General features: G+C 37.9%; 1 protein-coding gene across 1 annotated transcript in view; it reads left to right on the top strand.

The window, feature by feature from the left end:
* Nucleotides 1-26,738, top strand: part of MCU (mitochondrial calcium uniporter) — a 165,062-nt gene that overhangs the window by 123,547 nt on the left and 14,777 nt on the right. Inside the window, exons 2-4 of the mRNA XM_051982174.1 lie at nucleotides 9,849-9,918; nucleotides 17,099-17,269; nucleotides 25,898-26,002. Of these exons, the coding sequence (XP_051838134.1) occupies nucleotides 9,849-9,918; nucleotides 17,099-17,269; nucleotides 25,898-26,002 (346 nt within the window). The remainder of the gene's footprint in view (nucleotides 1-9,848; nucleotides 9,919-17,098; nucleotides 17,270-25,897; nucleotides 26,003-26,738) is intronic.

Raw genomic sequence — 26,738 nt, 5'->3', positions numbered from 1 at the left:
TAAGCACTAAGTGTGGATGAATAAATTAGGCCCATAATTGAAAAGGAACAAGAGAGGATATCGGGCCTCCACTTTACTCCACCGCTTACTCTGCGATCAGTTGACATGCCTCCAGGCTGCTGCACAAACAAAACACTAAATTTCCTGTTCTCCCCATTTCTACCTGCTACTTTCCCTGGCCTCCTATAAGTCCCAAACAAAATCCCACCTTCTCCAGGAAGCTTTTCTCAGCATTTAATTCTAGTGCTTTCCCTCTCAAATTATTTCCTACTTATTCTATATATAGCTTGTTTGTATATATCTGTTATCAGATTGTGAAGTCTTTGAAGGCAGGGACCATCTTTTTGCTTCTATTTGTATCCCTGGCCCTTAATACAGTACCTGACATATAACAGGCACTTAATGGGAAAGGTTAGGTCCGATAAATAGATCTCAGAGTCACCTGTGTAGGGATGATAATTGAAGCTGAAGAGCTTGTGATAGGAGAGAGAAGCACAAACCAGATACCCATGCTTAGTAAATGAGATCTGGATGGATGGGTTCTGGTTTTATTCTCTTCCAGCGGTCCTCAAACTTTTTAAATAGGGGGCCAGTTCACTGTCCCTCGGACTGTTTGAGGGCCCGACTATAGTAAAAACAAAAACTTTGTTTTGTGGACCTTTAAATAAAGAAACTTCATACGCCTGGGTGAGGGGGATAAACGTCCTCAGCTGCCGCATCTGGCCCTCGGGTAGACCCTGGGCCGTAGCAGTAGCCTGCTGGTAGGCGGGGCTTCATAGCCTCTCCACCTTATTCAGTCTCCTCCCCAAGTACCAAAGTGTCAATCTGACCATAGTACCTCCTCCCTGATCCACTAAAATCCGGGGGTTCCCTATCAGGATCAACTGTAAAATTCTCACTGAACATTTAAAGCCTTTCATAATCTGATCTCTTCCTATTTTTGCAGGCTTATAACACTCTCTATTCCCCTTCCCCTATGTACCCTGTGATCCATCGACATTGTGAGCTTTCTTATGTCCCTAAAACAACATTCTTCCATCTCCGCATTTTGTAACTCTCTTCTCCTCCTGGCCTTCCTGGCTTTCTTCCAATTTCAGCTAAAATCTTACCTTCTGCAAAAAGCCTTTCCCTTTACCTTAGTGCCTTTCTTGTGGGGTTATCTCCAAATTGTATTTGTACATCACTGTTTGTATATTGTCTTTCCTCTCTATTTGGACTGGGAGCACCTTGAGAACAAGGATTATTATTTTTTCACTTTCTTTGTATTGCTATTGATTAGCACAGTGACCTCCACATATTAGGTACTTCATTAAATGCTTCTTGACTTAATGACACCTATATCACCAAGTTGTTAAGAGGATCAAATGAGATAATGTATATAAAGTGGTTTCCAGAGTGCTTAAAGAACTCTTTAAATGTGAGCTGTTTAAAAATAAAAACGGTAATTAAGCCATCATCAAGGTCACAGGTGCCTGGAAAAGGTTGTTGGCTATTCCTGTAGTGAGAGTAATGGCCATTGCTCTGATAACCATAAAATATTAAGAGAGCCAGAATTTAGATTATCCTCAATTTAGATTTCCAAGCCTCAGTACTTTCATATAAAACCAGGGATAGCTAGACTGATGTTAATCCTCTCATAGGACTGTTGATGGCGAAATGGAGAGAAAATAAACAAAGTTCTGGGAAGAGAGCTACACAAATGTCAGCTGTCCTGGCATCCCAGCTTTGTGACTAGGAGGCATCCTTATGGGACATGCTGAGGGTCACACAGCCAGCGCTTGCCCAAGGTCACACTTGAACCTAGGATTTCCTGACCCCAGAGCTGGCCTTCAGTAGCCACTGTCTATCACTCAATAAAGTGAGCCCATTTCTCGTGCTCCCACCTGGGGGAAGCAATCCCTATATATATCCTGTCTCTGCCGGCATCTCATCTCCCTCCCATGCAATGGCCCTTTCCTTTAGCTTTCACATAGAAATTTATAAACTCTATGCACTTATACTTAGTATATTCAGCTATTTTTATTGGTGTCTCATGTCCTTACTAGACTATAACTTTTTTGAAGACAAAGTCAGAATTATCTAAATTTTCTTTCTCCCTTAGTACTTCGTATATGTGTATGTATATACACACACATATATGTGTATATTCTATACATCCACTGCTCTGCATACAATAGGTATTTAATAAAAGTTTATTGTATTGTACCTCCAGAACAATGTATCAGTTATTCTTATGAATGTGATACAGTCTCTCTCCTAATCACCAGTAATGAGATTTGAAAAATTCCAGTAGAGCAGCAGAGTCAATCCAAGGGAAAGTGGCTTAAAGTAAATATTTGTTTCTTTTATTTGAGTCTTAAAGACCCAAGATGATTGTGTGCTCATCTATACTTGACAGCTCCATGGCCTAAACTGCCAACAGGTAAGGAGAACTAACCTCCTTGGAGTAGGCGTCCTTCAGCAGGTATAGACACAAGATGTGGAGGAGCTCAGCTTTGGCTGTAAGATGGAATCTAGTCTTACCCTTTGAAGGGTTGCTTTATGGTAGAGAGAATGCTGGCGTCCACAGCGCATCTAGTCCTCCACTTACGTCGCTGAGTGCCCATGTAGCCAGCCATAGAGATTCAGTTTTCTCATCCATCACTCCTTGGACTCTACTGGGATCTTGCTCCCAGGAAACCTCCTCACTAGGAAACGTCAGCATTCTGCCAGATTGCAGCATCTCCTCTGTACCCTGTGCCTTTCTGATTGGAGTAGAACCTCCATTTAAAAAGAGCTCTCCGTCTAGCCCAACTCTTAACTTCCTACTATCTACATTCCACTCTGCTGTGTGAAGGGTCCCTTCCTCAGTAATCTTCCCCATTTAAATTAGAAGCTCCTTGAGGACAGGAGCTCTTTCTTACTTGTATCTCCAGGATACAGTGTCTGTTGCATAGAAGGAGCTTAATATTTATTGACTATCAAATGATTCCTAATGGCCTTTTCCAGCTATTTAGAAACATATGTATTTAAAAAAAATCCATTTTTGGCACTGATCTGCCCCGTGCACCCTGTATGCTGCTAATGAGAACGCTATTCCTCGCTCCTGGTGGGTTGCTGGCATTTATAGAGAGCCTTCACATCACTGAGTGGGTGAATATTTTTTTCCTTTTATTCCTTTTTAAAAAATCAAAAGTAATAAGTTCACTAGAGCCTTTACCAACAGAGGAACAATTTGTTCCCTGTTCATATTTCATTGGAGATAATCATGGTCCCACTTTTCCTTCCTTTTACAGGAAGGAGAGTAATTTCTGTTGGTGTTAAGCATAATTTATCTTTTCTTTTTGCACTGTTTGGTAACGACTCAAGGTTTGGTTTCACGTAAGTGAAAATTATTCACTTAACTCACTTTGGCATCGATGGCAGCCAGAGGATATTTTAAGTTTCTAGATAATATAAGAAGTTTCTATCTGCCAACCATCTCATAGAAAAATCATTTCTAGCTTTTGCTATTTCTTTATAGCAAATTGCCTCTTTGAGAGTTAAACTGGCTTCCAGTGAATGCTCAAAGCATCCTTGAAGGGATGGATGTGCTTCTTAGCTTAATTCTGTAGGAACTATGGTGGGCTCCTTCAAAAGCATCAGGGAAGCAGTGTGGCAAAATTGATCCCTTCATGAGGTTTCAGGGGGCTTGGTTTCGGTTCCCACCTGCTGGGCTGCCCCCGGAGCCTCGGTTTCCACAGTTTTAAAAGTTGGTACATGAGCTCAGATATCCCTCCTAGCTCCCCTCCAGTTTTCTGAGTGTTCTGAGTATCACCATGCCACATTAGGACCCAGCACTTAGCCACAATTCATCTCAGCTGCTGGAAACAAACCTGTTTTTAGTCATTGCTGTTTGTTTGCATTGCAGAAGCTAGAGGGCAAATGTTGAGGGGGTTATTATTGGGTTATTATATCCCTCAGACTTTGCCAGGATAGACAAAAGCCAAGGAGTCAGTAAGATTTTACTGGCATAAGGTCAATAGAATTCCGCTTTTGCTTTCTAGTGGACCCATATTATTTAGCCATCTTTGGGGATATAGCATCATCCTTTTCTTTTTCTTTTTCCTTTTTTTGTACCCTCACAGTGCTTTTTAGTAAATAGTTATTCTGCATAATCTGCTTAATTATTAGTTCCCCCCTTTTGAGATGTAGGGACATAAACTGCCATCAGCAGTAGCACCCCCTCAGCTGGCACATATGTAAACAAGCAGTTGGTGTTGAAGCTGGGACTTTAAGCCTCAGTCCCTGGATCTCAGTTTTAACCTCTCTATTATTTGCAAATGATTTTCTCTTGTAAATATCTGCTCTTTTTGTATCTTTTCACTTTCTTTGCAATCATTGCTTAGTGGAGACAAAACCAGATGTTAAGATCACAGCAGATATTCTGAAAAGAATAATAAGCAGTTTTGTTGAAAATCACAAAGCAATGTACCATGGGAAGGAAGAAACCCAAAGAAAGCATTGTTTCCAGAGTCTGTTTGAAATTTAGGATTAAGTTCTTCCTATATGATCTCATCTTTCTTATAGAAGTTAGTGAACAATTTCAACTGAGAAACTATTAAACTGAGAATATTTCTTCTGGAAAATTTATTTGATTACAATGAAATCGTGGTATCAATTTTTCCAAACCCTACTGATAATTTTATAGAAAGTATACTAGCTGGACATCAAAAGGTCTGAGTTTTGCTCCCAGCTCTATAACTGTCTCATTGTGTAACAGTGGATACAGTTTGTTGCTTAAATACTTTAAGTTTCCATTTCTAAATATGTGGGATAGAGCCTCTTTCCCCTTACTCTGTGAAATTCTCTGATTCTATTCCTGTGGTTTGGTAGAACAGAGATTACTCTGTTTGTGGTATACGATAACAAAGGAACAAAATTTTATCATTAACAGTAGGATAGAAAAATCCTGTTTTGGTTTAAAAGATTTAATGTGATTAATATAATTTGCTTAGAAGAAATTCATTTGTCCTTAATGTGTTTATATGGATTACCTGGTTTATTAAAATGATTGGCTGCTTTGCAAAATGGTGTAAGGGGAGATGACTTGTCTGAGTATGTGGACTTTGTACCATATGGAAACTTAATATGATGGCAGATGAAGCAGGAGGCGATGGTAGTACAACTCTTTCTTGTTAGGAAAAGAAACTGTCAGCTACCTCCATTTGTACCAAATGTGAATTCCCAGCATGTCAGCTGTGTTGGTGAATTCAACTCTACCTACTTGTGACTGCTTTAAGGGTGATGGGGTCTGGTGGAGAAAGCACTGGACTTGAAGGCAAAAGATGGGAGTTCACATCCTGCTTATAGCCTTGCTTGTAATTCACTTAATTCCATCTGCAAAATAATTTCTGCCTATCACACACAGGGCTATTAGAAAAGTATAAAGCAATGTGCAAAATGAATTGTTTATCCAGGTAGGAAAATTATCTAGTTTGATTATAATACATACATAATTGTAATTTATATTATCAACTATATATAAATCTATTTCCCTATGAGAGGAACATGAACACTGTCATAAACCATTAATTTTTGTTCTGTTGTACCTGTCATAAGCAATGTACCAATTTTCTATTCTTGTGCCCTAGAGTAATTTTGGGATGGATCCAGTTTGGGGAAATAAATAATTAAATGAAAATGCTGAAGAAGAAAGGAAGTAGCCCAAGTTAATAAGATGTGTGAGACACTATGAAAAGTTTATATAACTTCAAAGTATTTTTACTGTTAACTCCAGTATGTCATTTACATTTTATTGCACTTGCCTGTTTTCACCTATCATTCACAGTCAGCTGACATTTGACATTGCTCTAGACTGTTAGTTGTTTTCATAGCCGAGGAAGAAGCTTCTTAGAAATGTAGAAAATGTTTGGGTTTTTTTAAACAAGTACAAAATTTATTTTTAAATAAGTACAATAATTTGTTTCTAATATGTGGAAATGTAATTTCCTGTTAAGAACATCAGCTTTTTTATGAGAGTCAGGTAGCACTAACAGAACACATGAGAAAATAAAGTTGGATTTTGATAGGGCTTTTTCCCCCAGAGAAGATTTGTTCATAATATTCTTTTCTTTCCTAAGAAAAACCAATAGATGCTATAACTATAAACTATTGGTGCACACAGTTTAAGATAGTTCCCCAGAAGATAGTGCAAAACATTATGGATCCATTATTCCATCTATCTGGGTAATCCCATGAAGGATGCAGATCAGGATTCCCCTGTGCCTTACTTGGTCTTGATGAATCACTGTGGCCAAAAAACAAGAATTCTTTCCCTAATTTAGCCAGATTGGTCCCCCAGTGACCTGTTCATTGCATCAGCATGGCCCGTATCTGATGTAGGATCTCAGTCCAGGGAGGCTCATGGCTGACAAGGTCACACAGCATAAAGCACCGGAAAAGGACACTGTTGAACAGGATCCTGGGGTCTGGAAAACTGTTAGCATTATTAACCTTCTTGCCATGGCCCAATGGGATAAGCAAGAGGGTGAAACAATTAAAATTGTAAGGATTAGGGCAGTATAGTTGCTCTCTTCTATTTGGTTTTTTTCCTGAGTTATCATGGAAGGGATCATGGAATTCACAACTTGAAGATTCCTTAAAGATCATCACCCTAAAATAAAAAAATAAAATAAAATAAAAATGAAAGTAAAAATTAAGATCATCTCCCCTTCATTTTACAGAAAGAAAGAAAGTCACCAAAATTAAAAAGACAGGTTAGAAGGACTTCTTTTGATCCTAATGAGAAGCCAGGGCTTGCTGAACATAGTTGATGCTTCATTGAAATGAAGCCCCAAATCCTGTTTGTACCTTCTACTCTAATCCAAAATCATCCACCTCTGTTAATAAAAGCAAGAAATAAGACTTCCCCATGACTTTATTAGTAATTCTTGTTGACCTAATACATCCTGGCCCTCTAAAAGACACATCATTTTTACCTTTTGTCCAGAGGTGAGGAGAAGGCCTATTTAGACTTGACTCTAAGTAAAAACTTGTCACAGTAAAAAAAAAAAAAATAGAATGCAGGTGAAATAATTAATACAACAGTAATATAATAATAGTAGCTAACATTTACATGTTACCATTTGTATGCATCTTTATACCTAATTTTTCTTCTTTCCCCCATCACTTTAACTTTTAAAGTTTGTAGAAAATTTGATATACATTCTCTGTATTTCAGTGCTAGGGAAAAAATGGAATCATTAGGGTATTTAGGATGTCAGCAAACTGATTTGTGACTTCTTTTGAGATACAAAATTTGTTCTCTCTCATTTTGAAGGTTTTTTTTCCTATTACCTATGTTTTATTGGCAACTAGGAACAAAGGAAACACTGAAAAAAATATTAATAGCAACCACCCACTGCCCAAATTATTCACCACTATATGTCTACCAGAAATCAAGTGTGGAAACAGGGGTGGAAGTTCACTTGCAGACCTGAATAAAGATGGAAAACAGCATCCCTAGAACAAGATCTAACATTTCAAATCAAGGAGACCAGTTTTCTTTAGCTACCATACATTTGATGAATCCTCTTGGGCTCTTATGCTGTGATTTGTCTATTTTTTTGTTTTTTTACAAGGAAACTACATGCTCTCAGGTCTTTCTAAGCCTAGAGTGGCAGACTGGAATCCAATCCAATTGGAGAATTGGAAAAATTGAGAGTTCAGTGCCTATCAAAATTATAAATCCTCTCCATAGCATTACTGGGCCCAGACTTGGAAAAGAATGATCCCTTTGTGGAAGCTCATCACTCTATTGTAGGAGACTTCAGATGTCCCCCAATGCTCTCAATGAAATACATCCAAAGATATTTTCTCTCCATTTCTCCTTATAACCCCCTCTATAACCTACACACACACACACACACACACACACACACACACACACACACGGGTGATGTTATTAAAAACCAATTAAATGTGAACATATTTGCCTGTTCTTTTAGTATCATTATGTGAGTGGATCTGGAACATTTTTGAGAAAACATTGACTTAAAATAATAATTCTCTTCAGTCTTGCTAGTCCAAAAAATACATTACAAAAAAGTTGAAATTAAGAGGGAAAAAAATCTTGCCAAAATTGAAATGTAGATATGACAAAATAGCTGATCAATAAAGGCTTCAGTCTTTGAATCTCTCTCAATCGAATCCTCTTTTAAAACTGTCAAATCCTATTTCTTTACTCAAAATACCATTTTCATCCTATTGCTCTGAAGTAGACATACTGTTGAGTCAGAGAAGTGTACATAGTGAGTCCATAAACTCTAGCAGATGGTGGGCTTAGGAGGACCCTCTGACACATTCTAACCATTTGACCATGAGCAAATCATAACTTTTCAGTGGTCCAAGCAACTCGTAAAAATATGTCATAGATGAACTTGTCTGCATTATATAGAGAGTTCTCTATATAGACGGGATCAGAGGTCTGAGTCCTTTTCCATTTCCAAGATGTAAATTTTCCAAATAATAAGGGTGTGAGATAGTATTAAACTACATTAAGATGAAGAATTTTCTAGTGAAGATGAAAACTTACAGAGTAGTAACAATAGGTTTTTTCTTTTGTTATGAGGGGGAAAAAAAGTTCAGTCAAATTCATTACCAGCTCCATAGAAGATAAAAAGGAAGGTCATTTGATAGCACCACAAGGGCAAAAATATAAAGTAGGCATTAGATGTCTCTACAGAGAAGATTTTTTTACTCAGCACCTCTTTTCAACTGCTGTTGGAAATGATAATGGTCTCCCTGATTATCAGAATATTTCAGAAGAAAAGTAGCCAATCAAAAAACTTATTCCTTGGGGAAAATTGGAATGCAAAACAATGTCCTTGAGTTCATCAGTAATATTGAGGCACTGAAAAATTGTAAGAGAAAATGAAGAAGCTGGAGAATGGGGCATTTTTACAGGAGAAAAAATAAAATTTATTGGAGTTAGGGAAAAAAACCAGAGGACACAAGTTATAATGCGGTGCAACAACAATAGGAGATATTGGGCAAAGTGCTGGACTTGCCACAAGTGTTGGGAGATAGCTGACGTGGGAGCGGTTGGAACACTCAGCCTTATTACTAAGTGGGGATAAACATGGCGCACCTGCCCCCAGGGGATGTCCAGGGAGGGCTGCTCTCCCATTGTGACCCTGAACCCCAAAGCCCCCCACCTTATTGCTCAGAACCGAGTGCTTCCTCCTCAGTGAGCATGCTTCCTTTTCTGTGTGCAAAATGTCCTTTGGAGGCACAGAAGGTGGTGGGTGGGAGGGAACCTGAGAACGAGATGCGGCTGCCTAAAGCCAAACAAGAGAAACCGGAGATTCTGAACTCCCTCTGGGTGCTGAACCCAGTCACAGGATGGGAAGGGAGCCGAGGAGGAGGAAGATGATGGTGAGGAGGATGGTGATGAGCAGGATGATGATGGTGAAGATGAGGAGGATGATGATGAGAATGATGATGGTGAAGAAGAGGAGGATGTTGATGAGGGTGATGATGGTGATGATGAGGGTGATGAGGAGGAGGAGGATGAGGATGGTGATGATGAGGATGGTGGTGGTGAAGATGAGGAGGATGTTGATGAGGGTGATGATGGTGATGATGAGTATGGTGATGTTATGGCGCATCCACCAGGCCCCAAGTACTTCTCTCTCATTGGATCTCCCCACACTCCTGGGAGCCGCTATTATTGCCCCCATTTGTGTGACAGGTCTCACAACTAGTGGGTGTCTGGGGGCTCCACGGCACCGGGGGCTCGCCCTCCGGCCTAAAAGCTGACGGGAGAGGGGGAAGCTCTGACCCTGGCCCAGACTGGGTCCTAACAAGAGTCTCCTTGGATTTTCTAGGTGCACCAGCGGCTCTCTTCCTGGCAGCATCTGAGAGTTGTCTACTGCAGTACGGTGGTGCCCTCTGATGGTGAGTGTGGGCAGAGCGTTCGGGGCCAATCCCTGCTTCTGCCCTGTAGCCGCTGCCCTGCTGAGACCCCCTAAGGGGCATGGGGGAGGGAAGGGGGGACAGGACCCACCCGCCCCCAGCCAGAAATGCAGAGTGTGCGAGGATGGACGTAGATGCCCTCTGGGGGCAGGGAGGAAGGGGGGAAGCGGGAACACAAAGTTCTATAAGGGTCCCTATGGAAAAATTATCCTTGCCTGGGCTTTGAAAATGAAAAGCTTGGATAAAAAATAAGAAGTAGAAATGAAACCAGAAACCTCCGTGGATGGGGCAGGAAGCAGCCTCGGCCTTGTTCTGTTCCAAGTTTTCTCTGGTTTGGGGGGCGGGTCACAGCACCTCCCTGTTCTCGTCTCCTGCTGCTCCTGTGACAGTTTTCTCCCAGTTCCTTAGGGGACGGGGAGAGAATGAGGAAATGTTGGGATTCATCAGCACTGCTTCATACCCTGTACTTCCCTGGTCTGTTCAGGTAGTGGTCATTTACACTTCATTCTTAAGGTGGCCATGACGTCAGGCGAGTGAATTGGGTCTGAGGGAGGCAGCTTGTCCCCTCAGGGAGCAGCCAGTGGGAGCCCTGGGCCTGCTTAAGCTAAGGTCTTCAAGGCTCTCAGTTTGGCCGAGGCCGGCCTCCCTCAGTGATTAAGGCTCGGTAGCAACGATGGGCTTTTCAGCTTAGTCCAGGAAACCCAGATCAATAAATCAATGAATGAAGGATCCTGGGAGGGGAAGACCCTCAGGTTTCCTGGCCAAAGCAGACATGACTGAGTCTAGGAGACCCAAACAGTGGCCAGACAGGGCTTGGCCTAGGACCTGTTGGTGGCCAATCAGAATCAGATTGGCTTTGGTTTAAGGCCTGGTCCTTAAGAAAGAAATCTAGTCAGTGACCCCCAAGCTGTCTTGGGAGGGCTCAGAGGTGCAAAAGGCAAAAAAATGCTTTGGGGAGCAATAGAGAGGGTGGGACCTCGAAGGCTGAAGTAGGTTTCCTTAAGAAACGATGGTTGAGTTACATTTCCGGGAGTAGAGCTGTATCCGTGCAGGGCCGTGTGTCCGCAGCACATGTTCACAAGGCAGTTGGTTGGGTTCAGGATGAACACATTTTATGCATTCTGATAGGGATATCAGGCCTGTAGCTGTAATCTTATAGCACCAACCCCTACTCCTTTAGATTGAGAGGAAAGGCAGAGAGAGGACAATCAAAAAAAAAAAAAAAAACTTCAGGAGAGCCATCTACACCCCGAGAGAGGAGTGTGGGAACTGAGTGTGAATCACAACATAGCATTCTCATTTTTTTGTTGTTGTTTACTTGCATTTTATTTTCTTTCTTATTTTTTCTTCCTTTTTGATTTGATTTTTCTTGTGCAGCAAGATAATTATATAAACATGTATGCATATATTGGATTTAACATATATTTTTACCATGTTTAACATATATTGCCATCTAGGGGATGGAATGGGGGGAAGGGGAGAAAATTGGAACACAAGGTTTTACAAGAGTTAATGTTGAAGAATTATCCATGCATATGTTTTGAAAATACAAATCTTTAATGTAAAAAAAAAAAACTTCAGCCAAGTCTGAAAGTCAAGGTGTTCTATAGAGAACCCATTGGTATTCATTCATAGGGCTCTGGTATACAGAAAAAGTGTGAAAGGCAAAAGGGATGTGGGAATGAAAGGGGAGAATGATGCATCCGGCTGGTCTCTTTTTTTTCCCTCTATGAACGTAACTGCCATTGAGAAAGTCACTACGTTGTAGAGGGCTGAAGGTAGATTTATTTTGCAGTTAATAAAGCAGAAGGGGACTTTTCAGAAAGATCTTGGGGTTTCGGTGGGGAAAGGAGGATAATCAATGATTTGATCAATGTTACCTGCTGAAGGATCTATGGGAGAACATGGACAAGCCACACACAGCACAAGAAAATATGGAAGTTTAGGATTATAAAGACAAGGTGAAATCAGGAGCACCATTACTTGGAGTACTATTACTTTTTTAAACTTACTGTATCCCAGCAAAGGAGAAGACGAGGAGTGCCGTGAGCCAGGGAGATTTTAGACTTCAGACACTGAAAGTTGTATGAACATGACAAGCCCTGTGACCTCTCCTGGGGCAAAAACAGGCTCCCTTTGCCCTGTGAGCTCACTCTTTAATGGAGACAGTCTGCAAAAATGATGGGCAGGCAAGGCTATAGAGGAGGCACTGGAGAAAGTGAACAGGAGGAAGGCTTCTTTCAGAAGTGGGCCTTTGACCGAGACTTGAAAGGAGCCGGGAGATAGAGATGCAGAGGGAGAGAGTTTCTGGCTGTGGAGAGCCGGGGGAAAATGCTGGAATGGGGAGGTGGGCTGTCCTGTGCGAGGAAGGACAGCGGCCAGGCCAGTCCTGTATTGCAGAGTATGTGGGTAATGTAAAGAATTGGAAAGGCAGAAGGGGCCAAACCAGGAAAGGCTTAAATCACCAGACAGAATTTTGTGTGGATTCCTGGAGGAATGGGGAGTTACTGGGGTTTATTTAATACGGTCAGATCAGTGCTTTAGGGAGATCAGTTTGACAGCTGAGCAAGGGATAGATTGAGGCTGCCGGATTCATAAGTGGATCATTGACATAATCCAGGTAATGAAGCAATGAGGGCCTGTGGCAGTGGGGTAATAGTATGAGAGGAGACATGTGGGGAAGGCAGAAGGGACAGGAATTGACACATGGTTGGATTGGGAGGTGAGAGAAAGGAGTCGGGGGTGACGTGTGATCGGGGGCAGGCTCGAGGGACTGAGAGGATGCTGGTGTCCCCAGCAGGAATAGGCAAGTTCAGAAAAAGGGGAGAGAATGGGGTCAGTATCGGACGTGCCGAGGATTTCTCTGGGACATCCTTTTCAAGATGTGTAGAGAAGACTGTGGGAACTGATCCCAACACAGCATTCTCACCCTTTTTTTTTGTTTGTTTGTTTGCTTGCGTTTTATTTCCTTTCTCATGTTTCTTCCTTTTTGATTTTATTTTTCTTGTGCAGCAAGATAATTGTATAAATATGTATACATATATTGGATTTAACATCTATTTTAACATGCTTGACATATATTGGATTACTTGCCATCTAGAAGAGGGCATGGAGGAATTGCTGGGGGGGTGGGAGGGGAGTTTTTTTTTTTTAACTAGGCAGTGGAGGAGGCAAGAATGGATACCAGGAAAGAGGCTGGGGCTGAGAGGAGCCAGTGGGATCCCCAAGTGAATGCAGTAGCAGGAAGGGACCTGGATGGAGGTCCAGTCAGGCAGGGGAGCCGAGAGAGAATTGTCATGGAAACCGAGGGAGAAAGGAGTATCAGGGAGAAGAAGGTGATTGCAAAGTTGGGGAGAGTCACTTAAGGCTGAGGCAATATTAGTTATGAGATGGAGACAGAGGACACGATCTGGGGAAGAACTGACCGGATGGGAGATCAGAAGTCCCAGTGAGGATGAAGAACAACATCTGTACTGGTCAAACAGAGAGAACAGGGAAAATGGTCACTAATGCTCATGTGAGAGAACTTCAGAGCTGATAAACATGGAAGATCAGAGGTATGGTGGCTGACGTGAGGTGGAAGGTTAGGTCTTGGACGTTGAGTCAGTTGTGGAACTGGAAGTCAAGGTAATTAAGGAAGTATCAGTATGTAGTTAAAGTCTCCTAAGAAAGGCGGCCCAGAGAGCCCACTCCGAGGAGCGAAGGAGGATGTCCGAGGGGCCTGGGGAGCGTCCGCCAGGGTCTGGATGGGGCGGAAAGATCTGAGCAGAAAGGTTGCTGACGGGAGGAGGTGGAGAGTCTGCAGGTGGTAAAGGAGCATCTCAGTTCCTGCAGAGTGACCAGTCAGAGGACGAGGAGTTCTGAGTGAAAGGTGCTAGAAAGGAGAGCCACTGATGCAGTGTCATTGGGGGGTGGGCAGGAGGTATAAGGAGAAAGGGAAAGGATTACCAAAAAAACAAGTTTGTTCATTACTGAGCAGGCCTTCCAGTAAGCTCAGTGGAAGGGGTGGGTAGCACTGGACTGGGACATTTGCAGAGCAGTTACAGGGAATAAAAGTGAGGGAGTGGGTGGACAGTTGGGGATGGAGAACTCGGTTTGTACTTGAGCAGCTAGGGGTTGAAAATCACCAAAATGGGGGGGGGCATGTGGGAGGGAAAGTATGCTACCTTTGAGAAATGAGTCCTGGCAAGAGGAGAGGCCCAGCGAGGGAGGCAAGTGATTAAACTGTTCAGTTTTGACATCCCTTGGCAGGGGATGGTGTTGTCAGGTCAGAAAAGGTGGCTTGGATTTGGACTGATGCAGAATTTTTGGACCCTTTGTAAATTTTTGTTGGTACTTTTTGCAAATGCAAAACCAATTAGTTCCTATTAAATTTACTGTGCTCTACCCTTTTTTAACCAAAAAAAGATAAATTAAGCATAAGAGACTAAAACAACATCTAACAACATAAGAATGTTTCACCCTTGTAATCACCTATATTTTTGCCAAAAAGGAGGTAAATATTTCATTCATCTCTTCATCATGAGACTTTATAAACTCCAAGAAGAGAAGACTGCTTCTTTGGGCAAATATTTGATTGGCCATATAATGGTTTAACAAACTGTTTATGTTCCATATTATTTACCCATATATTTAAAATATAAAAAGGCTATTGTATGTAGTCTGCTTAGAAAAAAAATTATCTTTTCTTCATAGAAATATAAAACAATTTAAATGTTTTAATGCCAAAAAATTCTGGCATTCTGGATCTGAAATAACCAGTTATACCAAAAAAAAAAAAAGAATGTTGGCAGGTTATGGGAATGAAAGAAAAGAAAAAAATACTGACGATGCAATAGTTTGAAATAATTAAAAGTTAGAGGGCCTGAGTTTATGTACTGGTTTTGTTTCTTATGTTATAATCAGTGTCTTAACTAATTGCTGTAGATCCCAGTTTTTGTATTTGTAAAATTAGAGGAAATAAAATTTCTTTCAAATTTAAAACCAAGATCTTACAAGACAGAAATAGAAGTTCCATACTCGAGGGAGAGAAGGAACAGCAGAGAAAACATACTGGATTTGGATTAAAACTAGCACAGTGAAGAAGTATTGAAGGTTTTTAGTAGAATGTAGCTGTCATGCTTTACAAACGTGAATTTAGCCACATTTGTTGGAGTTGTGTGGGGAGGAACTTGAAATATCAAGATAATTTAATAAGATATTCCAGATGAGACATGCTGAGTTAGGATGTTGCCATTAGAAATAGAAAAGAGAGGATTATGTCTGAAAAATTATGTAGATAGAAATGATAGGTTTTGAGGGTGGTAAGTAAGAGAATGATAGGAGCATTAATAAAAATAAAAAAGTAGGAAAAAGAACATATGTAGAAGATCATGAGTTAAGTTTTGGACATTGAGTTTGCTAAAAATTGGAGTTGTTTGTTGCCATTCATTCCAAAACCTGGGATTATTTTGTGCTCCTGAATGCATAAGTTTCCATGTTCCACTATGAAGAGTACCTCTGTATTCTTACCTACCTTACCTACCCCTGTAAGGTAACAGATTTTGTTTTTTTAAAAATTGCACGTCTTTTGTCCAACAATATGCCTGGTAGTTTAGAATAGGCTCTTTACTAAGTTGGCTACAAACTGATCAATTTTTTTCAGCAATAGCAACTCATGGAATAAGTTTACTGTGATATATGTGATGCAACCCACATTTGTGGAGAGAGTATTTTCATTGATGAAATATCAGATTGAAATGTTAAAACCAAATCGTAAAGTAAAATGAACCCAACCAAACAACTAGCTGATGCACTTTTCACTTAAAATCAGTATTTTTTTGGGTGTATATTGGCATCTGGCTCTTGTCACCCTAAGTGTTTTTATATTCCTATCTTGACTTAGCTTCAACTAGAAAGTATTTCAGTAATTCATAAACCCAAGGAATTTTTGTGTGACTGGTTGCAAATTAGGAAAGAGACTACATTAGAATCAAATTTGAAGAAAATAAGGAAACATATAAATTTGGCTTAATGGCAGTGCATTCTTTAAAAGACATAAAATTGAAGGTAAATGATCATATGTAGAAGTTTGCCAGATCATAGACTATGAGAATGTGTGCATTATGTGTAATTAGTCTGGAAAAGGAATTTAGGGAAGGTTTGAAGTGCCAAGCAGGGATATTTGTATTTGATTCTAAAGGCAATAGAGAGTCATTGGATCTTCATAAGCAAGGAGTGACATGGTGAGACCTTCACTTCAGGAATATCACACTGGCAGCTCCGTGCAATATAGATTAAAGGGGGATTAGTCTCGAGACAGTGAGTCTAGCGAGGATGCTCAGAAATCATTTGGGTGAGAGACGAGGGGAGTCTGACGTGGGATGGAGTTATGTGAGGAAGAAGGAAGTGACAGGTGTTGTAGAGGGAGAATTGACAAGATTTGGCTGGATGTGGGGGATGAGGTACAAAGTTAGTGCTGAGACTCTGAACTTGGGTGACTGTAGGATTTTGCAAAGGGTAAAGAAGAAGGATGACTTTTAGGGGAAAGACACTGAGTTCCATTTTGGACGTGTTGAGTTTGAGAGGCGTTCAGGATATCCAGTTGGAAATGCTCAAGGAGAAGAGGGTGATATGGGATAGGACTTCCTAAGGGAGGCAGGGAGTCTATGTGCCTAGAAGTCCATTCAGCCTTTTGAATTCTTGAATGGCAAATTGTTGAATGGCTAAATTCTCAGTTGGCAGTCTGCCTTGGGAGGTGGCATCCTAAGGGATTCTTAATAGCAAAAGTATAATCACAAATGCTTCCCTTACATTTACTAAAAAGTAAATATAGGAGTCTACCCCAGCAGTCTCTAATACCTTACTTAATTAGCTCCAGGGGTCTGAAGGAGAACAAGAATATCCATCTGGTGGATGCAAGGAATTTCCACAGGGATCCTTGTCCGTGTTTCTTTATTTCCTTCAAAATCACTTGTTCCTTTTTGATCTTGCATTGCTTTGTTAGAATAATCTGCATTTTAAATTAAAAAGAGGTATTCATTAAATAATACATGTGCTTATGTGATAAGAGATACTTTGTCATACGTGGAGCGTGGTAAGGGTAGCTTTAATTGTGTGATGATTTAGAGGGGCCTTAACATCCCTTTTTGTCATTTGTTTACATATATATTTTCCCCATCAGACGTGACGGTGGTTTACCAAAACGGGTTACCTGTGATATCTGTGAGACTTCCATCCCGGCGCGAGCGCTGTCAGTTCACCCTCAAACCTATTTCAGATTCTGTCGGTGTGTTTCTACGACAGCTCCAAGAGGAAGACAGGGGCATTGACCGAGTAGCCATCTATTCACCAGGTATGGTCACCTTCCGCAAATACGAGCTTTTGCTTGTGAACCTTAAGTAAGCTGATGGAAGTTGCGATTTTTACAGACTAAACTGTGCTCATTAAATCCCAGCAGCAGGCCTGGAAAGTCATCTCTGGTGCTTTCTGAACGCACAGGGACTTCTCAGAATGATTGGTCATTTTTATTATTGTGTTTCACCTGTGCTTACAAATGGCAAATAAAAGACCTGCCCTGGATCCTTGGGACAGTCACAATCTAAATTCTGAGACCTTTTAATGCAAGATTTAGGGGCAGAGTAAGGTTTAGTTGTAATGATTATTGAGCCTTTCACTTTGGAAGGATGGAATCTTAGGTGTTTTGGCTTTGTTTTTATTATTATTTTTTAATTCTAGGGTCTTTGCAGTAAAGGTTTAACATCGGGGGAAAACATGTTAGCTTGAAAAGCATATATGTTAAAGACTTTCTTCAAGATGTTGGAGTAAGTAGGAGTAGAACCATCCCAGATCTTTCATAGCCACTCCAGTAAGGATGGGGGGAGGAAGGGAACGGACCAAGAAGTGAGTAAGAAATTCATGGAGAAGCAGATTCCAACAAACCGCCTGCATCTGTGCATAGAGAGAACTTGGGACTAAAAAAAGAGCAGGAAGCCTTTTGTAGCCTGAAGTTCTGTCATTCTGGCCCAAACTAGGGCTACATCGGGCAATAATGAGCATTCCCTGGATCAGTATGTCCTGTGTATTGGCTGGAATGGTTTCCAAGGTCCTTGAAAAATACAGGGCTTGCTAGCAGATAATACAGATCGGACCAAGGGAGGCCCTGCATTCCTTCCTGAAGTAAATGGAAAGCACCAGTTTAAGAAGCAAGGCTGGAAAAATGAGTAAACATAAGAAAACACTAACAATAAGAGCAACAGAGAAGACACAGACCCACAAGGAGAGAATAGTGCCGCACCATCTATAAGCAAAGTATCAAAGAAAATGATAGATTTGCCATGAGCTGTACTGGAATTTCTGCAGTAAATGAAGAAATGACCGTGTAAATTAAATGAGAGCTTTATAAAGGGTAAAGAATTGGAAGGAGCACAAATAGCTTAGTACAGAATGTACAGAACTGGACTCAGATAACAAACTCCTTGAAAATCAGATTGGACCAGACAGATCAATGATTTTATGAGTCTAAAGAAATACTAGAACAAAATGGAAAGACTGAAATAATATCAGAAAATGCAAACTGTCTACCTAAAAAAAAAAAAAAAAAAAAAAAAAAAAAAAAACCTGACTTGGAAAAGGGTCGATAAGAAATGATCTAAGAATCTTCAGATTAGCTGAAAACCTTGACTATTAAGAAAAGACTTAATTTCAAGATTTCAAGATTTCAGAGTTCAAGAACAAATAAATGAAAGCTACCAAGACCTGTTAAAGCCAGAGGGGGCACAGTGAAAATAGAAAGAACTCACTGGTCACCTCCTGAAAGAAACATTAAATAATTATTCCCAGAAAAGTCAAAGCCAAAACTAAGAGTTTCTGGGTCAAATTAAAAATAATGCAAGCAGCCTGAAAGAAAGACTTCATATATCAATAGTCAATATTATACAATACCTGGAATCTACCACAATAAAGAAGAAAAAAAACAGTATTCCAAAATGGTCCCCAAAAGATTTTAAATGCTTATAACCAAGAATTATTTACTTAGCAAAACTGAGTATAATCTTATGATGAAAAAAACAACAAAATTTTAATGAAATAAAGGACTCTCAAATATTCCTGATAAAGAAACTGAAACCAAGGAGATGTTTTTAAATACAAACTTTAGAGTCAAGAGAAACAATTAAAAACATGAATTTGAGCAAGTGGAAGGAATTTATATTGAAACTTTTAAAGACTGACGGGGAGAAGAAACACACATTCTCTCGGAATCCTAATGTATTCAATGATTGTAGAGGGAGTAAATATGACGTAATACCTACGAGCAGTTTTGTTCTATTTGGATGATTCTAAGAGAAAAAAATTAAGGGAAGAGAAAAGGAATACAACAAGAAAGAAAGGGAGGAAGGAGTGGAGGGAACAGGATAAAAATGAACCTTCTTTTCATCTGAACTGTTCAAAGGAGGATGGAATACACATATACACAAATATGGGCACATAACTACATTAACTTCAATAGGGAAATATAAAAACAAGAAGAGGGAGGCTGGGGTGAGAAAGGAATGTGGATTCAAAGAGATTTTAGTAATAAGCAAAAAATTTAACTTCAGATCTGATCAGAAAGATCATGAAGAAGGAAATAAAAGCAAAGAAAGAATGGGTAAGAAATTGTGATTAATGACTAGGCAAGGAGAAGAAAAGAAGCCATAAAATGGAAGCACAATGTATCAAATATAGATGGCTAGTACTGAACATGATCCTGATTCACCCCCAACTTCTTTGTAAAGAGGGGAACAAAGGGAAAGAAAAGGGAAAGCATATTCTCTAGGATAGAAGAAAACCCATAATTGAGTCATAACTGTGAGAATGGACAGGATCAAATAATCCAGGATGATAGCAGAATCCAACAATATGTTGTTTATGTGAAAATATACTTACAACAGAAAGTTTGAAACCATTTTTTTAAAAAAGAACTAGAATAATAACTGTTATTTTTAATTCAAGAATTTTTAACCTGGAATCCACATGGATGGAGGAAAACATATTTTTTATGTTCACTAACCTTTAACTGAAACCTTGTATTTCCTTCATTTATTGAGAATTATTATTCTGAGAAGGGATCCATACACTTTGCCAAACTTCTAAAAAAGATCCATGACGAGGATCTGTAACCAGAAAAGGTTAAAAATCTATAGTATAGGTAAACACAAAAAAGCAAAGGTAGCAATCGTGATTTCAAAGAAGGCAACAGTAAAAATAGACATAACCTAAAAGAGATTAACAGGAAATTTCATTATTTTTGTAGATTCTATAGATATCATGAATTCATGTCTGTACTTAAAATAGATGTGCTGAATGTCATATCTAAATACTTAAAGGAAAAGGTAAGTGATTAACAGAAATAAATAATAAAATTTTAATAGCCAATGTAACCCTCTCAGATCTAGATAAATCTAATTAAAATATAAGAAAGATCTTAAGATCTAAATAATATCTTAGGAAAATGAGATGTATCTCTACTGATTACTTGATAAGGAAGAAAAGGCATATATCATACATTTATTTATTTATTTATAGTTCACAACTGAGATAATAAAAGCCTGCACCAGCAAGATGTAATTGTGTGAGTGAAGAAAGATATGAGACATATTTTACAAAGCTAGAATTTACAAAATTTTGCAACAGATTTAAATATGTGGGGTGAGAGAGTAAGGAGGGACACTTAGCTTGTGAACTTGAGTAAAGGAAGTTCAGAAGGATTTGGGGAGAAAAGTAATGATTTGTCCTTTAAGTATGTTAAATTTGAGATGTTTATGAAACATCCAGTTCAGAATATTGAATAAGTGGATATGAGACTAAAAGTGAAAAGAGAGGTTATGACTCAATAAATAGATGTGAGAATCATCTCATAGAGATGATGCTTTAACCCATGGGAGATGATAAAATCACCAATTGAGATAGAAATTAAAGAACAGAGGTCCCAAAAGATGGACATTCAATGGGTAAATCTGGATAAAGAACTGGTAAAGGAGACTGAGAAACTGTCAGAAAGGTAAGAGGAAAATAAGAAATAGCAACAAAAGAAAAGAGGAAAAGGACTCATCTGGTACAAAAATATTTTTATACTGGAAAAGAATTGGAAATTGAGAGAGTGCCCATCAATTGGGAAATGGCTGAACAAATGATGATATATGAATATAATGGAATAATATTGTGATACAAGAAATCAAAGGGATGATTTCATAGGATTGTGGGAAGACTTTGTGAACTGATGCAGAATGAAGTAACAAAAACTAGGAGAACAATTTATTCTTTGAAAAAAAATAGCAAAGAAAAATTTTGAAAAATCTAAGAACTTTGATCAATGCAATGACCAGCCACCATCCAAAAAAATCCTTTAAACATGAAGATGATGCATTCAGGATGCAGAATAATACATGTATTTTGGATATAAGCAATGCAGGAATTTGTTTTGCTTGGATATGCACATTTGTTATAAAGTTGTTTTTCTCTTTTCCCCATTTGGAGAGGGAAGAAGTAAGAGAGAGGAAAAATAAATCAATTTTTTTGGAATTAAATTATTAAAAAAAACCCTCTTCCAAAAAAAGCTTCACATAACTATTTTGAACAGTTGTATGCCAACAGAACTGACAATTTAACTGGATGAATATCTATAAAAATATAAAATATCTATATTAACAGAACTGTAATTAGAATATTTAAATAATCATAACCCAGAAAAAGAAATGGAATAATTAACTCTCAAAGAAAAAAATCCCCAGTACCAGATGGATTTGCAAATTAATTCTACCAGACACTCAAAGAATGATTCCAATATTGCATTGATGTTTGTAAAACAAGAAAAAGAAAGGATCTTAACTAAATTCCTTCTATAAATCAAATATGGTCTTGATACCTAAATCAGCGAGAGCCAAAAGAGAAAAAGAACTGTATAGAGCAATAGTACAAATTAATATTGATGCGAAAATTTTAAATAAAATAGTAATTTAAATATTAGCTTCAGAGACATGTCAAAAAAATTATGCACTATAACAAGGTTGAATTTATACCAGGAAGGCAGGGTTGATTCAGTAGATAAATAGTAATTTAAAAATATATATAATCTATATAATTATATCAATAAATGCAGGAGGGGAAGTTTTTAACAAATTTAAGGACCCATTTTTTGTTAAAAAAACAAAACAAAACAGTAAAAACTAAAAAGTAAATGGATTATTGCATAATTTGACAAATAGTGTTATGTGTAAAATTACAGTGTGGCAAAAAAAACCAGAAACAGAACCAAAACCATAACCCAGTACCATAAATTTAGGAACCAGTTTATTGAGTTTTCCAACAAGGGAGCACCACCACAAGGGCAGAGACTCCCTGAGGAACTAAAGAATAAATCTTTTTCAATTTAAATTAAGGTTTCAATTTAACCAGGAGATGAATTGGGTATGGAATACGTCAGGATTGGACAAAGCTATTTCTGGGGGCTTGTAGGGTAGGAATAGGGGAAGTAGTACCCTATAATTGGACAGGCCTGTTGCTGGGCTAGTAGCAGGAAAGACTCTTTTTCAGGTTAGCTGTCTCTTATAACTCTGCCCTAATCAATAGGATTGTCCTTGCTGTCATATCAGTAAGGAGTATTTCAAAGGAAGGGGATGGAGGGGTCATGATGCAATATAAAGCATCATGGGCAAGAGAGAGGAATTACAGACAAAGTAGAATTGCTTGGCCTCTTCAGCTGACCACAATATCTAAAACTAGTAGCTACTATTATATTTTATAGTGATAAAGTAGATTCTTGTTAAGATCCTAAGTAAAGCACAAATGTACATTTATTACTGTTGATATTTGACATAGTGCTAAAAGTAAGAGCTATAGGAATACTCAAAGTGGAACACAAATTTCTGATATTACATGTGGTCTGTGTAAAGTACCCAAGAATGACTATTTAAAGATTCATTGAAACAGTAACTTTAGCAAAGAAACAGACTATCAAATAAGTGTACACAAATCATCAACCTTTCTAAATGTTATCAACAAAGCACAGTAGGAAAAAATGAAAAGACAAATTCTATTCAAAATAACTACAGGATATATATTATATTTGAGAGCTGACTTATAAAAATCCATGCAGGAAAATTTCTGAATATAAATATAAAATATCTTTTTAGAAATAAAGGCAGAATTAAATATGTGGAGAAAGATTAATTGCTCATAGTCGGGATGGGCCACCATAATACAAATGACAGTATTATTTCAAAAGTTTGGGGCATACCAATCAAATTAGCATTTAGAGAAGTGAACAAAATAGCAATAAAATTAATCTGAAACAACAAAAGGTTTATATTCCCAAAGAAAATGATTTAAAAAAAAAACAAATTCAAAACAAAACCTCAGGGCAAAAGGGAACTTAACAACATTTTATCTCAAGCAGTACTACAAAGTAGTGCTTATCAGAATGATTTAGTACTGGCTAAAAAATAGAGAAGTTGACTAGCTGATATATAACATGCAAAATTAAATGAACATAGTAATTGAGAAGAACATGTATGAAGGCTGCAGCTTTTCAAGTCAGGACTTATTATTAATGTATATACATATACATATATATTTTTGTGTGTATTTATATAGAGATAGATTTATTTATAGATATCTATATGTGTGTGATACCTATATATGTATTTTTGAGAGATCTCTGCAAGTAGGAAGATATCTATTTATATACAAACATATGCATTATGCACACATACATATATAGAAAACATTCTGGCAGAAATTAGATTTAGATAAAGATTTTCCACCATATACCTTAATACATACCTTAGATATAAAAGGTCATATACAATCAAGGAGCAAGGAAAAAAAATAACTTTCTTAGTTATGGATGGCGAGGGAGCCCCTTAACCAAACAAAAGATAGAAAGGATCATAGAAGATGCAATGTACCATTCTGGTTAATCACATTGCAATCAATATTTTTTGTACCAATGAATTCAATTTATATCAGAAGCAAAATAATAAAATGAAAATGTATTTGTAGCAAATTTCTCTGAAAAAGGTTTCCATTCCAAGCTTTCTAGGGATTAATTTAAATATGTAAGAATGCATTTAATGAATGTCAGCGATCCTCCAATAAATAAATGATCAAAGGATATAAACAATTATCTAAGGAATAAATCCAAACTATCAACATAAAAACTAAATAACTAACAACAAAATGCAAATTAAAATAACTCTAACTCTACTTCACATCTGTCAGATTTTCAAAAATATCACCAAAAATATTTGTAATTGTTGGATAGGAAAAGAGATACACTGATGAAGTTGTGAGTTGATTCACTGATTCTGGAAAGCAGTTTAGAATTCTGTCCCCAAAGTCACCAAACTTTGCATATCCTTTGACATAACAAATCTACTTTTAGGCTTATATCCCAACATTTTTGTTGTTGCAAAGAATGGGAGACAAAAAGAAGGGAAGTTTATCCACCAACTGGGAAATGGCTGAAAAAATAAGATATCGAAATAGAATGTTATTACGCTGTCAGAAATGACAATGGAAAAAGAATGGTTTCAGTGAAACTCGGAAAAATGCAGAGTGCAATGAGAAGAGCCAGGAGAAAATTTATACAGTAACAAAGACAATTTTCATAAACTTCAGATGGACGATCTGTATAATCATCCAGCATCGAGGATAAAAGATAGATGTCAAAGCATACTACCCACCACTGGGCTGAAGGATGATGGACTCGAGGTGCCAAATGAGTCATCCTTGGCCAATGGATGGATTTATTTTTCTTGACCATGGTAATTTGTGACTGGGTTTTTCTTTTTAATGTGGGAGAGGCAAGTTATAGTATTTCCAAGAAGAAAATAAAGAAGAGAAAAGACCCATGGAAGCCTTTTTTAAAATGCAGAGAAGAAAACCAAAGAAGATTAAGAAGGAAACAGACACAGAATGTAAGCTCCTTGAGGACAAGAACTGTCTTTTGCCACTTTTTGTATCACCAGTGCTGATAACAGTGCCTGGTACAAAGTAGGCTTAATAAATAGTTACTAGTTGATTGATAACTGTTTTTCTGTCCTATTTCATATATAGGAATGTTTATTCTTATTGGATTTCATTAAATTTGGAATTTTTTTAAATTTAAAAGAAAACAGTACATAGAAGACATAAAACTTTTCTGGGCTGAAGCAACAAAGAAATTTTTTTAAGTCATTAATTTTAAAATAGTTTTAAACAGTCCTGAAGAAAAGAACCACTAGAACTGTAGGAACTACCTTCACTTTAACTTATTAAGAATAATGAGCCCATTTGGGTTCCTCCATTATATCCAGCCTGAACCTTTACAGAATAATTAATATTTATGAGTATTCACAAGCATACAAGCTGTTGTAATGAAAATACAAAGGTTCTCTGTACAGATAACTATCATCATGACCATTTAAGATAATGGAAAATTTGTGCAGATTTCTATTCCTATAGATTTTTAGCTAAGACTTACAGTGGCCAATGATCTTATTACTCTTAGGCCATACATTATTATGATATTCTTCCAAATCAAATAAAGCCAAGTGAATTCAGCAGAGCACCCTGTTTTTTTTCTTTTATTACTCTATTTCTCTTTTTGATTTTTAATTTAGATAAAAAAAAAACATTAAAGTGCATATTGTGGGCAAGGCACTTAACACATCTCTTCAGTTTTCTGTTGTCCTCATCTTTGCATTTGTTATGATAGTAAGGAACTGTGAACACATAATTTAAAGTAATTGGATAAAAGGTACTGCCAGTGGCAGTGTGTGCTCTCTTTAGGAGTTAGTATTTATGAAGAACTGTTAAATGAAATTCAAAAGGAGTAAAACCATTTTTACAATTAAAATAATTGGGCCTTGTGTCTAACTTGATTTGGAAGATCTGTCATCACTGACCTTTCTGTAAAAATAATTAGAAATCACATGAAAAGTTTTATTTTAATTTCTTGCAGATGGTGTTCGTGTCGCCTCCTCAACAGGGATAGACCTCTTGCTCCTTGATGACTTCAAATTGGTCATTAATGATTCATCATATCATGTTCGACCACCAAAGAGAAGTAAATATCTCTTTTATGGGTTGGGGAACATATGGGAGAGTATTTTTGGAAAGACTATGTTTAATGTAAGAAAGTTTCATGGGTAATCTTGAGGAACAGACTGTTTAAAAATTGAGTAATTTCTACCTAATTTTAGAATGTAATTCAGTTTGAGAATTTGTGTCACCCATGTTCCTAGTACAATATTAGTTCTGAAGATTATATCAATTCACACTTATTTAGCCAACACCTAAATACCATAATACATTTCATTCATGTTGCATTATTCTGGATGAACTATTTTATACAAGTGAATATTCCAGATAACCTAAGACTCTTTAAATTCCAGAACTTCTTAACCGTCTTGGATGAAAGTCTTTCTAAAAGGCATTATACACCTCCTTACCTTCTGGTTTCCTTACACTGGGTGTACCCCTGACTTATACCTAGACAAATCTTACAAAAATATAAACAAGAAAGAAGGTAAGGACCTGATTATAACAATAGAAAGTTAGATGTGATACATGCTTAGCAATTATTGAATGAAAATAGAAAGGAATATGCATATTTCCCAGCTGTGTGTGTCACCTGACATTGTATAAAAACTGACATTGTTCTAGAGTAGGGCTTCTTCAACTTTTTTCCATTCATGACCTCTTCCTTGCCCAAAAAAATTTTACATGACCCTGGGTATAGGTATATAAAATAGGTATACAAATCAAATATTTACTAATAATAAATCATAATTTTCTGACCC

This window comes from Antechinus flavipes, chromosome 2, assembly GCF_016432865.1.
Source record: "Antechinus flavipes isolate AdamAnt ecotype Samford, QLD, Australia chromosome 2, AdamAnt_v2, whole genome shotgun sequence".
NCBI lineage: Eukaryota > Metazoa > Chordata > Mammalia > Dasyuromorphia > Dasyuridae > Antechinus > Antechinus flavipes.
The sequence above is the reverse complement of the archived record's forward strand: the minus strand, read 5'-3'. Positions and strand labels throughout refer to the sequence as shown.